The 12,028-nt window shown below is 50.9% G+C and overlaps 1 protein-coding gene across 2 annotated transcripts in view; it reads left to right on the forward strand.

Annotated features, from left to right (window-relative positions):
- LOC131210551 (neural-cadherin) overlaps positions 1-12,028 on the forward strand; it is a 157,744-nt gene that overhangs the window by 106,111 nt on the left and 39,605 nt on the right. For both annotated transcript variants that reach the window (XM_058203811.1, XM_058203812.1), the window contains one exon: positions 9,110-9,253. In XM_058203811.1, coding sequence (XP_058059794.1) covers positions 9,110-9,253 — 144 coding nt within the window. The remainder of the gene's footprint in view (positions 1-9,109; positions 9,254-12,028) is intronic.

Here is a 12,028-nt window from a genome sequence, read left to right on the forward strand (position 1 = left end):
CGGATAATATTTCCGGACGCCGCGCTCGCTGTGGCTGTGTTTGTTTATTTATTTATTTTGCTCCACATCTTTGCGACTTTGCGACCGGCCACATCCCGTTTCGACTTCGCGACGCGACACCGCGCGCCACGCCGCGATATTTATCGATGGTAATTTGGAAAGAAAATGAGGGCGACCACTGCCGGTCGGTGCCCGGATTTTCTGCGACAGTTTTCGCAACAACAAGAAGCCGGGGAGGACCGCTCTTTTCGGTTTTTCGTTCGCAAAAGTTTCCGTTTCGATTGCCGAGCAACTGTTGGAAGGAAAATATTTGCAGAATGCTGTTTATTGTTCCGACGGCTGCGGTGGGGGGGAAATGTGGGATTTGCCTCGCCCTCAAGTTCGTGGGAACATCCGGACCCACCGGGAACAACCCCCGCACGCTCCGGAAGAAAGCGTCGTCGTCGAAACGGAGCGGGCAGAGTCGGGGCACATTTGGAAAGTTTTGTGTGGTAGGTTGTTTCGGACCGCACCACAGAAGTGGCCCTCATAATCAATGACGTTAAGCGCCACATAATGTGTGCCGAGAATTGGCTGACAAGAGGCCAACAACGGTATCATAAAACTGCCGAACAAATAGACGGAAATTAAAATGTTCCGACACACTCGCCACCGTGCACGGTGGCGTTGGTAAACAGCAGGCTTCCGGAGCCGAAGGACAGCCATTCAAAGAACAAGGACAATCGCCTAACGTATACCGAAGAGAGAGAGGCCACCAAAGCTGGCCAGCCTTAGTTAATGGGGGGCGGTGGCTTTGTGTCGTGCCTGTGTTGTATAACTTACCATAAATGTTTTATTTAACCAGCAATTGCACGCCGCGGCCACGACGATCGCCCGTGCCAGGCCGGTTCATCGTACGTGAAGCTACGCTTTATGTAAATAATATTTTTGATTGTAACGATAGCATAAAACACAATCTGTGTTCATTTTCACATTTTACGACCAACCCGCGCGTGCAGGCTGGCTGGCTGCTGTGCATCTTCTTAACCGGCCCGTAAGGCAGAAATCTTCACGGTTCTGGTCAGGACTTTCTGCCGACATCTTAACTCTTTCGCCGCGTGTTCTTTTTTACTGTTATTATTTTGCTTTCCAACGAGACACACTCTACGCAGACGGCCGCGCGCCCAGTGATTGCGCTCCGCATTCCAAACGGACGAATGCTGACTCCTGCCAGCGGCCACCGAAGACCCGTGGGGAGGGGAAACCGGGCTATAAATTTTATAGCACCAACAACAAGCTCTCCGGATCGTGTGGCGGTTCCTTCGTACTCCGTCCGGAACTCCCCGTAGCGGACTCTCGAAAGTCTCGAAAGGCAAAAGAACGACGCCCCCAGAAGGTGCGACACAATGCTCTCGGGGCACAGTGCACAAAACATGCACACATAAGTTGCGAGCGACCACCCCAGAACTACCCTTCTTTTTTCTGCATCCTGTTCTGTGGTTAGGATGGGCGGGCGAGTGCCAGTCATAACTAACTGTGTCCGCATCGAAGCTTTTATGCTCGGTATTCAAACGGCGGCAGCGCAGTCGGTGGGTCACAGTCGTTTGCATATCATCAGAATGGACCACAGCCCAACCGATCCGACTGTTATCGGTGGAGCTGATAGCTGGAGCAGCCCCCGTTTTCCAAACTCCCGCAACCAGTAGATTGCTTTAAAGTTTTATGTGCGTACGTTCCACACTTAAAACGCCGGCCCCGGCGTCGGCATCTTGAAAGCGCTGGGAATTTAGTCCGCACGACACGACGACGGGCACACACTCTAAATATTTATACACAGGCTGGCTGCCGGTCACGTGCGTAACGCTGTTGACTTCAAACGGGACTCGGTCCGATTACTTTGTAACGAAAATTTAATTTCCACCGCGCCATCCCGGGGCCGAGGCCCGAGCCATGCATATATTGAGTGAAAGCCTCGCGCGTTCACCGATGGAGGCTCTCGGCGAATTTTAAACCGTAAAACGATGCCACACCTGTGCCCGCTCCGGCCACCATCGCGGAATTATGCGAAGAAGGAAGGATTAAGGACCACGGGCGGGACACATGCACGCACGCACGCACCCGTAAACATTCTACTTTCCCACCGAGCCTGCCTTCCGGTGGCCGGCGGGTTCCTCGTGGATCATTATAATGCGGAGCGTAAACTTTACGAACGCGAACTTTTCGCCGCAAAGTAATTGCGGTGCGTGGCGTGGCTGCTTGGTGCGCACCCTGCGCGTGGATGCAATGCAATAAATTTCGCCCAAAAAAAAGGCGAAATCGTAAAGAGCAGAGGGTGGCCGAGACACAAAATATCAAACATCTCTTTACTTCGGAGCTTCGGAGAGTGCGCTTAAGAAATGGGGCCACCGAGCGGCAGCGAGCATACTTTATGCGTGTTGTAATCAGTTTTGGCTCGTTTTATGTCTTCCGCGTTATGTTGCATCAACCGTCGGTCGGTCCTGGGTTGGTTTATTCGTGTTTCTTTTCCGTGCAACTTTCGCGGGAACTCTACTGTCGTTTATCATTATTCCAATTTAGTCGCACGCATCAATAAGTCAGAGAGAGCACTCTCGAGTTTTAAAACACTTAACATGAAACATGAGTTGATGAGTTTTATGTCCTGCGCATCCAAAAAAACAGAAATCAGAGCCTTTCCAGCCGGCGACATTCGATAATAGATAATACGGTTGTGGACTGAAAAGTAACTGGAATCAACATGAAGATGGCAGTACCGGTTAATGAAATCAAATGAATCTGGTTGTCAATATTCGGACAGTTGCTCACCAAAATCTTAGCCAGTTTGGAGGTGCGTTTGAATGAGTCGATGTCAGTTTCTTAGGTTCCTTAAATATTCGGGACGTCCAAAAACTGCAACTACCGACGAAAACAGTCAACATCTGCGCCTTACTCACGTGATCTAGCCCCAAGTGACTTCTTTTTGTATCCGTCGCTCTTAGGGATCTTTGTCCTTTCGTCAAACGAAGAACCAATCATTTGGCATCAGCATTTTGAAGAGAAAATATACTACGTTTCCGAGAACGTTTTGGGCGGCATGGCCAAGGAGATGAGATAAAGAGATGGCAGCATCGCTGGGAGAAGCGTTTAGAGTTAGAGTGTGTTGAAAAATTGCAAAAAAACAGAAAAAATGTCTTATATTATGTTCACTTCGGAAACTTTTCAAATCAGCCTCGTAAATAGTAAATAGTACAATAAAAATGGTAGGCAGCCATAAAACCATGTTGATTTTGTAAACGAAGCTTGTTGATTTTTTGGCATCATTCGGACGTGTCGCGCCTTGCGTGAACTTGTTTGAAGTAATTGAGAGAATCTTACCGAGACTGGAGACTCAACTTGTACAAGCCTTATTGGGGCAGATTTCGAAACCACAACCGTAGGGTGCTCCATTGATTGAGCTTCCCAACCATCTACGGGAGCGTGTTTTGCGATGCGAAATGCGGAATGTTCCCCGAACGGCGGTGGAGCTGTAAATCGGATCCTATCACACGTGGTGTTTGCGAGCGTACAGCATCCGCTCTTAACGCTCGAACGGACTCTTTCCTGTTGACAGAGCCCCCAGACCGAGACCAGACTTTTGCTCCAGTGGCTCCGAACACAAAATCCTGCCAGCTCCGCTACAACTCAGACACGCGCTGTAAAGCAACCGGCGGGGTCCGGATCGAGCTTCAGCTTTCCAATAGGTCCAAAATGGTTTTCGGAATGGTCCTTCTCATCGAAACTTTGTTCCAAAACACCCCGGACCGGACGATGCTGGTAGCTTGGTCTCGATGCGGGGTGTGAACCATTTTTTGTTTGCGAACAACACTTTCCAAGTCCCATTCGAGAGAGGGAGCTCATTTTCCTCTCCATCATCATCATCATCATCATCAGCATCATCAGCCGTGACACAGTATCAAGGGGACGCCGAGTGTGGGTCGGGCCTCTAAAACACACTTCAAACAATCGCCCCAACGGTCATGGGGTGGTGCACCTCCGGACCATAATGTGTAAAGAAAATGGTCCCATTGTGTGGACACACTGTCGTCGCTCGCCACCGGAATCGGTATCAACTTCCGGTGGACGCTGACCAGCACCACAACACAAACGGAGCACTATTTGCCAACAATCACTCACAATCACGCTGGCTCGCACCAGGGTCCTGGGTGGCACCAAGGACCTGTGGTCTCTATTTGGCGGGTGGTGGTGTTCCGGCCGGTCCAGTTCCGGTGCAACATTGATTCAAGCTGCGGGATTAATGCCATGAACTACTGTGGGGCTGGCAGCTAAAGTAACTCGATAACCGCTATTGATGACCGTTAAGAAACAGGCGAACCCCGGCGTGGCTGGCATTGTGTTTTATGTCCCTCAACTGTACGGGCGTCCTCGTGTGACCCCTTGCTTTGTCGTCACTCATGTAGGTTTATGTGGGCCCCCCACCCATACTGGCCGGTCCGATCCGTTCGGTGAAATGTATACACACAGTTGGCACAATTTAGTGGTTGCCGCAATTTGGGGCTTTTCCACCGCGCACTGTCCGCGGCACCATTTGCAGAATTGCTGCTGGAAGCGATTCAATGGCCACTGCTGCCGCTGCAGGCAGCAGCTTGGTAAAAGCCGTGCCCCAGGAACTGCACTTCCGATTGCGAGGCAAAGCCGATTTCACGGTGCACCCCCAGGCGGTGGTCGGCCACACACACGGCACACAGGGCCAGTGAGAAGAAAGCACGGGCTTTGTGCCCCTCCATTTGTGTGGGGTGTTGGGGCGAAAAAAGTGCTGACCACTGGCTGCGCCCGACTTTGACAGCAGCGAAAACAAACGAACGAAAAAGTGACCGGAATAAAGCGAGCTCCGCTATTTTTGGGCGCACTTTTTTGTGAATATTCGCCGAGCCGAGCACCGAATTCCGAGCTCTCGAATCAAAACTCGAATCGCGCCACGGGCCCCCGTTAGTAGTGTGCACGGTGAAGGTCCTTGGTGAAGAAGAAGCGTCCAGAGGGAAAGGAAAAAAGCATCTGCCCGTTTGATATCCTTGCCCCGGGCGGCACGTCTTATCTCGCCTATTTTCGGTCTATAAAGACGTCACGAAGGAACAACCCAAAAACACAAACCAATCGTTTTAGCTGTCAAAATAAAATCCTCCAATCTCTGACCGACGCGCTGACCCGGCCCGACGCAACATCGGCTTAATGCGGTGTTCGGTGTTCGGCAATGATGCTGAATTTATCAGTGCGCTTCGCGGAGAGTGAGAGAGACAGTAATCTGTCTTACGGTCGGCTAGACACGGCCAAACGGCCGATCAGTAAAGTAATTGGAATTGAAGAGCTTTCGGAGCTGTGTTTATTTATATCGAACGGTCATTCGGCGGAACGTGATATCTAATTCAATAAGAAATTTCGGGCTTTCTGGGTGAGCTTACCGGACGATCCAGTTTTGTTCCCGAGCTCCTTTCGAGCATAATTTGTATGCAACGTAGACCGAAAATCACAACTCAACAGGATTACGGCCACATCACAGGGGCCGACGTGCCGCGTCGGCCCTTCGTCGTCGATAACTTTGTTCAAAAACTTTCTCCCCCCAAAAAACACGCACACAGACAGGTGTTACACATACACCTGGTGCGTCACCCACGCATGATAATGTTTCCCAACAACACAACACTCTCCACAAGGCGATCCCCGGCAAGCGTATCCCGGTAAGGTGCGTGGTTGACACGCTCGTCGTCGGGGAACGGCTAACGAGTGGCTCATGTAGTGGTGGCGGCCTCCCGTTCGACCCGGCTGCTGTGGATTAGTCACGTCCTTTCCCGTTCCGATCCCACCCGACCGACCGACCGACTGGCAGGGGATTCCATTTCCAATCGAAAATTCAAACTTTCCAATCAACTCCATTTGCCAGGTGAAAACCGACCGGCAAATTTCATCTCGAATTTATCCACGTCCTCGTGCCCCAAACGAGCTTGCGATCTGCCTGCCCGCCCTTTTCTCAACGGCCGAGAGATGTTTCGTCAGAACTCTTCAATCACCACTGCGGGGGTTCCCAGGTTTGCTGCTGCTGCCCCTACCTCTCTCACGCCGCTTCCTTGACGGCTTTCCTTCTTTTTTCGCCCAATTTCAATCGTCTTTCATCAAACTCACGCCGAAAACCCTTCACCTGGCTGGCATCGCCAACAAAAGGGGGTAGCCCAATGTCACCCAAGCAACGAGTGCCAGGGCCAGGCCCAGTGCTGTGTGGAGTCCCAAACATGAGGCACAGACGATGCGAAGTTGTGTGCGAACGTCGTTTCGTCTGATGGGGACACCTTTTTTTTTTTGCTCTGCCCCGTTGGCCACCCCTATCCAGGAGTTTGGAATCGACTAAAGGGGGCTCCACCGCAATTCCTCTCTCCCTTCCGCGCTGGTGAATGATTTAATCAAACCAGAACAAACATATGGAGGGAAGGAACTCATCGCGGCGTCGTCGTCACACAAGCACCAATTTTTGGCGCGGAATTTTTCCAGCATACATTTCGGGGGGATATGACCTGAAAATATTATTCAATCAAATATGGCGCACCGAGCTCATTACATCGATCGATCTGCTGGGTGAAACCAGGGGAGCCGCATTCTTCGAGTCGAACCAAAAAAAAAATATTTATGTTAAATTGGCAATCTAAAGATTGCTTCAGTGTAAGGCTCTACCCATACAAACCAAACGGAATAAGTTTTGGTGTGTAACTTCCGTTTGAGGAGGGCATTCGAACATGTCGCTATCGTTTACAAGAAAACTAGAATGGCCATCAAATGCTTGTTGAAGCTTAGGGTGAGCAAGTTCTCGAAAAATCACAGTGCTGAGTGGTAAAAAGAAATTTAAAGTGAAGATTTTAAAAAGCGAGTGTGATGGGATCTCGAGGGTATGAACTACAATGAGCCACTAAAACCAGGTCAAACGTTTAGTATGTGACGCTACCAAAAGCAACTAACCAATTTGGACAAAGTTTTGGATGAAAATTGGCCGCAATGCCACAAAAATCCCGAGACAACGCCCCATGACATATTGAAAAATCGTTCCGGAAAGGGATTTTATCATTTTATTGGGAATTACTTTCACAACGCCGGTTAACTCACCAGGCTAAGCTCTTCCGAACATCACCGTTTTACTTGACTAAGCTAAGCTAGCCCTTGCTAAGCTGTGCTTCAATTCTTGACAAAAACGCAACGAAAAGGATTGAAGTAAGCAACGGGCTAAAAAGTTATGGGTCAAAAAATAAACGCAAAAAAAAAAATTTGCGTTCCAAATAGGCTTCAATCATCAGCACGTGTAATCTCCATCTTTGCTGTAACATTTCAATACCAGCTTTTGTAGAACGATTTATTTTTTGCCTCAAAATAAGCCTCAGATTCAGCGTGTTAGTGTCTTCATTCGAGCGAAAGCTCTTACCGAAATATCATTGTTTGAGTTCTGCGTACAGTCAGTAGTCGCTGGGAGGAAAATGTTTCGAATACCGGTTTCTTTTGAAGCTTAGTACTCCATGTGTTAGGCCCGAGGATTCGTTTTTGTGAGGACACTTTTCAGACCCCGTGTTACGTTTTGCTACGTCGCAATAGGATCATTTCTTTTGTGAAGGTCTCCTAAAATTCACCGAGAGATGGTAGACATGTAATGCGATAGCACATACTCTGACTTGAGTAGAGTTTTTCGTTTTAAAGAGTTCACACGCGCCTGGGTTAGTTCCCGGAAAAGGCACCATCGGAAACGCCTGCCGAACCGAGCACAAACTAGTTCTCAGCAAAAAAGCCAATACAGGATGTCAAAAAGTCACTTCTCCGAGCGGAAATTCTAGTCGAAAAAAAATCTCAACTGCCGATTGTCGGCAACAACGCGGGCGCTACACAATGTCATGCAAAAACCATCAGTGAACCAATGGGCCACTGTGTCGACGTAGGGCAGTTTGGCTGGCACTCTCTCCTCCTCGTTCTCTTTTCACGTCCCACTGCCCGCGTTCATCTAATTACCATGGAATGTAATTTTACGCTTCACCGCCGTCAACGCCGCGGCGGGTCGTCTATGTGACGGGGTTTTGGCATCAGCTCTCTACACCGCGGGATTTAAGCTCGGCCTCGGAGTTATGCATTCCACGGCGGGAACTACACGGCGGCTGCCAACGTGGACCACCGCCCAACTAACGAGTTTTAGTGGAGTGGAGTGACTGCCACCGCCGCAGTGGCGCACAGCATTATTCTGCATGCGGACGAGATTGTTGCCGAAATTTCGCTTCACCACGGCAGCAGCAGCTTTCGCGCTGCCGGCTGCTGCCCAGACGCGGTGTCATTATGGTAATGAGTATAATATTGTCACACCCATCCACACCGGTCGGCCGAGCCTGGGCCTGATGGTCTTTTTCTGTAAGATTGAAGGCCCGGCACCCGGTTCCGGTCGCGTAACTGTTACTAAATAAAACGTGCGGAAGGATACGGGCCTACGGTTGTGATGCAAAAGCCGGGAACCGAAATCGGTACACCCCAAGGCGTGCTGGTCCGAAAATCCGATTGGCTGCACTCGTTTCTCGAATTCATCCAACAGATCGTTTGCATAACGCACGTTCGGAAACACATGTACCAGGCGCAGCAGAGCGGACACGGACCAACGACTGGACTGGCCAGTGCTCTCCACGCACCATGTTTACATGGACATCCCGCGGCCACGTACCGTAACCGGGCGGGCGGGCAAGTGAATTATGGTCCGGCACGTCCGCCTGATACGTTGTCGCCATCGCCACACGAAAAAAGGACCACTCCATATTTCACTTCCTATCACCCAGGCCAACGAAATTAATCATAACCTAGCTCTCCCGGACGCTATCGAGCGCGGTCGGACCGCGCAGTTTGTTTAATTGAATCAGCGAACACATCCCGGGCCCGGGCTAATGTGGCCTCTCGTTCCGCGAATCTCACAACGCGCAAAAGTTCCTCACGTTCGGTGCATCCCGGGGCGCCAAACGAATCGGACCATGGCGGTTCTCTCGCGGTTCAGTGCTTCCGGTTTACATGTTGCCATCGACACGCACGATAACGATCTAACACCGATTTTCCGTTTGACTTTCGCTCTCCTCCACAGTCACTAAGTTCATCCGAATCGGAATCGCCGACAAGAATGACAACCCACCGTACTTCGACAAGGCGCTGTACGAGGCGGAGGTCGACGAGAACGAGGACATCCAGCACACGGTGCTCACCGTCACCGCCAAGGATCACGATGAATGTAAGTAGTAGCCTTGCGCACCTCCGGGTGAAAAACAATGTCCGGGGGCCGCTTAAATCACCAAAAGAGGTCCGGTTCCGAGCCATTGTGTCGAGATTAGAAAGCATTCCGGGAATGAAAATCAATTTCCGCAGCGGAGCGTGCTATCCTCCTTCACGACAACACCACACACGTGACCGCTTCTACTTCCTCCGTGAGGGTTTTTCCGGCCCTGACTGGCACGAGCAGAGGATATGCTGCACTGTTTAACTTAGCTGCAGGCGGCCCTCTCCAGATACGAGCAAGTTAATGGTCTGGCTCCCGTGCTGTGGAGAAAATAAAATAGTTGTCCCTATCCCGGTTGCGGTCGGTGTGTGAACCCCGGAGGCCCTGTGGCAAGTGAGGGGCGTGCTAAACGCTTCGCACAGGAGCCTCATTTAGCAGCAATTTGTAGACCTCAAACCAGCATCGTCCTCATCAGCGCAGCATCATCAGCGTCGAGTGATGACCCCCGGGCCATCTTGTTCTGGGCAGTGATTTTTTACTTCCGGTTCCGGGCCACCCAGTCGAGTCAAGGTCCCGGGTTCCTCGAGTGGCTGCAGTCGCACACCGTTTCGAGGCGATAATCTTCGAGAGATTTGTTGCCGGTAGGGCAATAAAAACCGGTCTTCCGAGGAGCCGCAGTTAATGGGTGGGGAAGCCCAGGAATTTTAGGTTCTTCGCAGGGAAAAAGCCTCTAGTGTGTGTCCTTCGGTACGGTTGTGGTACAAGCTGAATCCGTGCCGGTACTTTACATCCGGAGCAAGGCTCAGGACAGTAAGCGAGTGAATCTTTTGGCAGCTGCTGAATGTTGGTTCTGGTCGGCGGCTCCGGTTAGCACCGACGGCCGAGCGCACTGATCCTTGTATCCTGCTGTTTCGTGTATCGACCGCACCGAATTGATAGTGTCACTTTGTGACCGTAAATACTGTCCCTCCCGCAGCCCGCTCCGGGTCCCTTGGCTCTGCAACCCATTACAGTGATGGGGCAAGTTTTGCCATATATTTAATAACTTCCGACATTTCTCCCCAGGAGCAGATGGGAGTCAGGAGGTGCACTCTCCCAGTGCTGAACATGTTGCAGAGTCCTTCGTCCCTACCGGTTGCACTGCTCTGCGCCGTGTCCCGTTTTTGGGTGGCTACTTTTTTGTGACTTTCGCCACTCTCTTCCGGTCAGGTCTGGTTTTCGTTTCGCTTTTCGAGTACTCGAATTGGCTCTCGAGCTGTTTTCAATTCGTTTTATTTTTCTCGCTCTGGTGGGGCGTCCACGTGGACCGGCACTCCCCGGTGGCAGTGGACCGGGGACAATTCGATCGGACAGCGACACACACATAAACCAGCACCATAAACCATACCGGACCGGACCGGACCGGTTCTGTGTGTCCTTCTCGTCTCGCTGCCTTTGTCGGGCGTCGCTGCCACATCCATCTGGCGGCCGAGTTCGGCGTGTCCCGAAGGGTGTTCTGCGGTGTGCTGTGACCGAATTGGCCACTGATCCGGCCACTGGCTGGGGCCGAATTTTTACATCACTCCCGAGTCCGAATGCCAGAGTGTGTACGTGTACCCGCTGGAAAATTGATGGACCCGAACATGCCTGAAGGGGGGCCATCCGCAGAGAGCAGCTGCAGGGGCAAAGTTTTCTAATAAACAAGACCCCCGAATGTCGGGGAATGCCAATGTCTGACTGTGTATGTGCCAAAGAAAAGGCAATGGATTATGGTCGTTCCATTTGGACCCGGACTGCCCTTTTCGGGAGGAATTATACGCAGCACACATTGTTTGCAGTCACGAACATTGAATCATCTTTACGCAACGTTGCCGCCCCGGGTTCGGGTCCGGGTTATGCTTTTCGTCTAAACTGGGTGCTCTTCCGCGGTCCTGCTCCGTTTGCAAATCAAGCCCCACGTGAAGAAGCCACCCGTTGTTGAGATGACACTGGGCCCTTCTGGGTTCTCGGGGCCGTCCTCCCGTTTTTGTCGGGCAACGACATAATAAAACGTTCCCAGTAAACGATAGTGACCGCCCTCGGGGTACAATTGCTGCCGCAGGATCTGCCCCCCACTGGAACGTGTACGGGTGTGTCTCTTACACGGGAACATAACACTGGAACACGCCGGAAAAGCCAGAACATCGCCCGGTCGGCAGCGCCCGTTGGCTTTTTGTCCGGAGAGTACGAAAGCTGGAGAGTATCGGCACACCACGCACGGACGAGGTTACCACTTTAGCCGTCGAGGTGCACCTCGATCGGGATGCGCTTTGTGATTCCCTTTGTTTCCCCAGGCAGAAGGTTGTTCAGTGAGTTTTGCGGTTCGATAAGGAAAACACATATGAGCACCCTGAATATTAATACACTTGTTCCAACGAGATTCCAATTTATGAAGATTTATGAAGGTCCGAAAAACGGATGCTAACATCTTGTTGGCCGATTTCTGGACACGAAGAATCAGGTTCACGCCACTCTTTAGCCTCTTGGTTTGATTCAGGGTCATAGGTGGTAAACCCAAGTCTCATCCATAGGGATGAGGGGCGGCACAAAATTCACTTAACCCTTCCAAAAATCAATACCGATATCCTGTATTTTTTCTACGATTTCAAGTGTTGTGTCTGGTTTTTGACGTCCTAACAAAATGGCTCGTAAATCGACACTAAAACGTTTTTTAAGCAACGAATGAATTGACCGATTGTATTGAAACCTACCGCACGTTCATATGAAGAGGTTGGTACGTTGATAACAAAATTAATTTTGGCTAGCGCCCTC

Source organism: Anopheles bellator, chromosome 2 (assembly GCF_943735745.2).
Source record: "Anopheles bellator chromosome 2, idAnoBellAS_SP24_06.2, whole genome shotgun sequence".
NCBI classification, from domain to species: Eukaryota; Metazoa; Arthropoda; class Insecta; order Diptera; family Culicidae; genus Anopheles; species Anopheles bellator.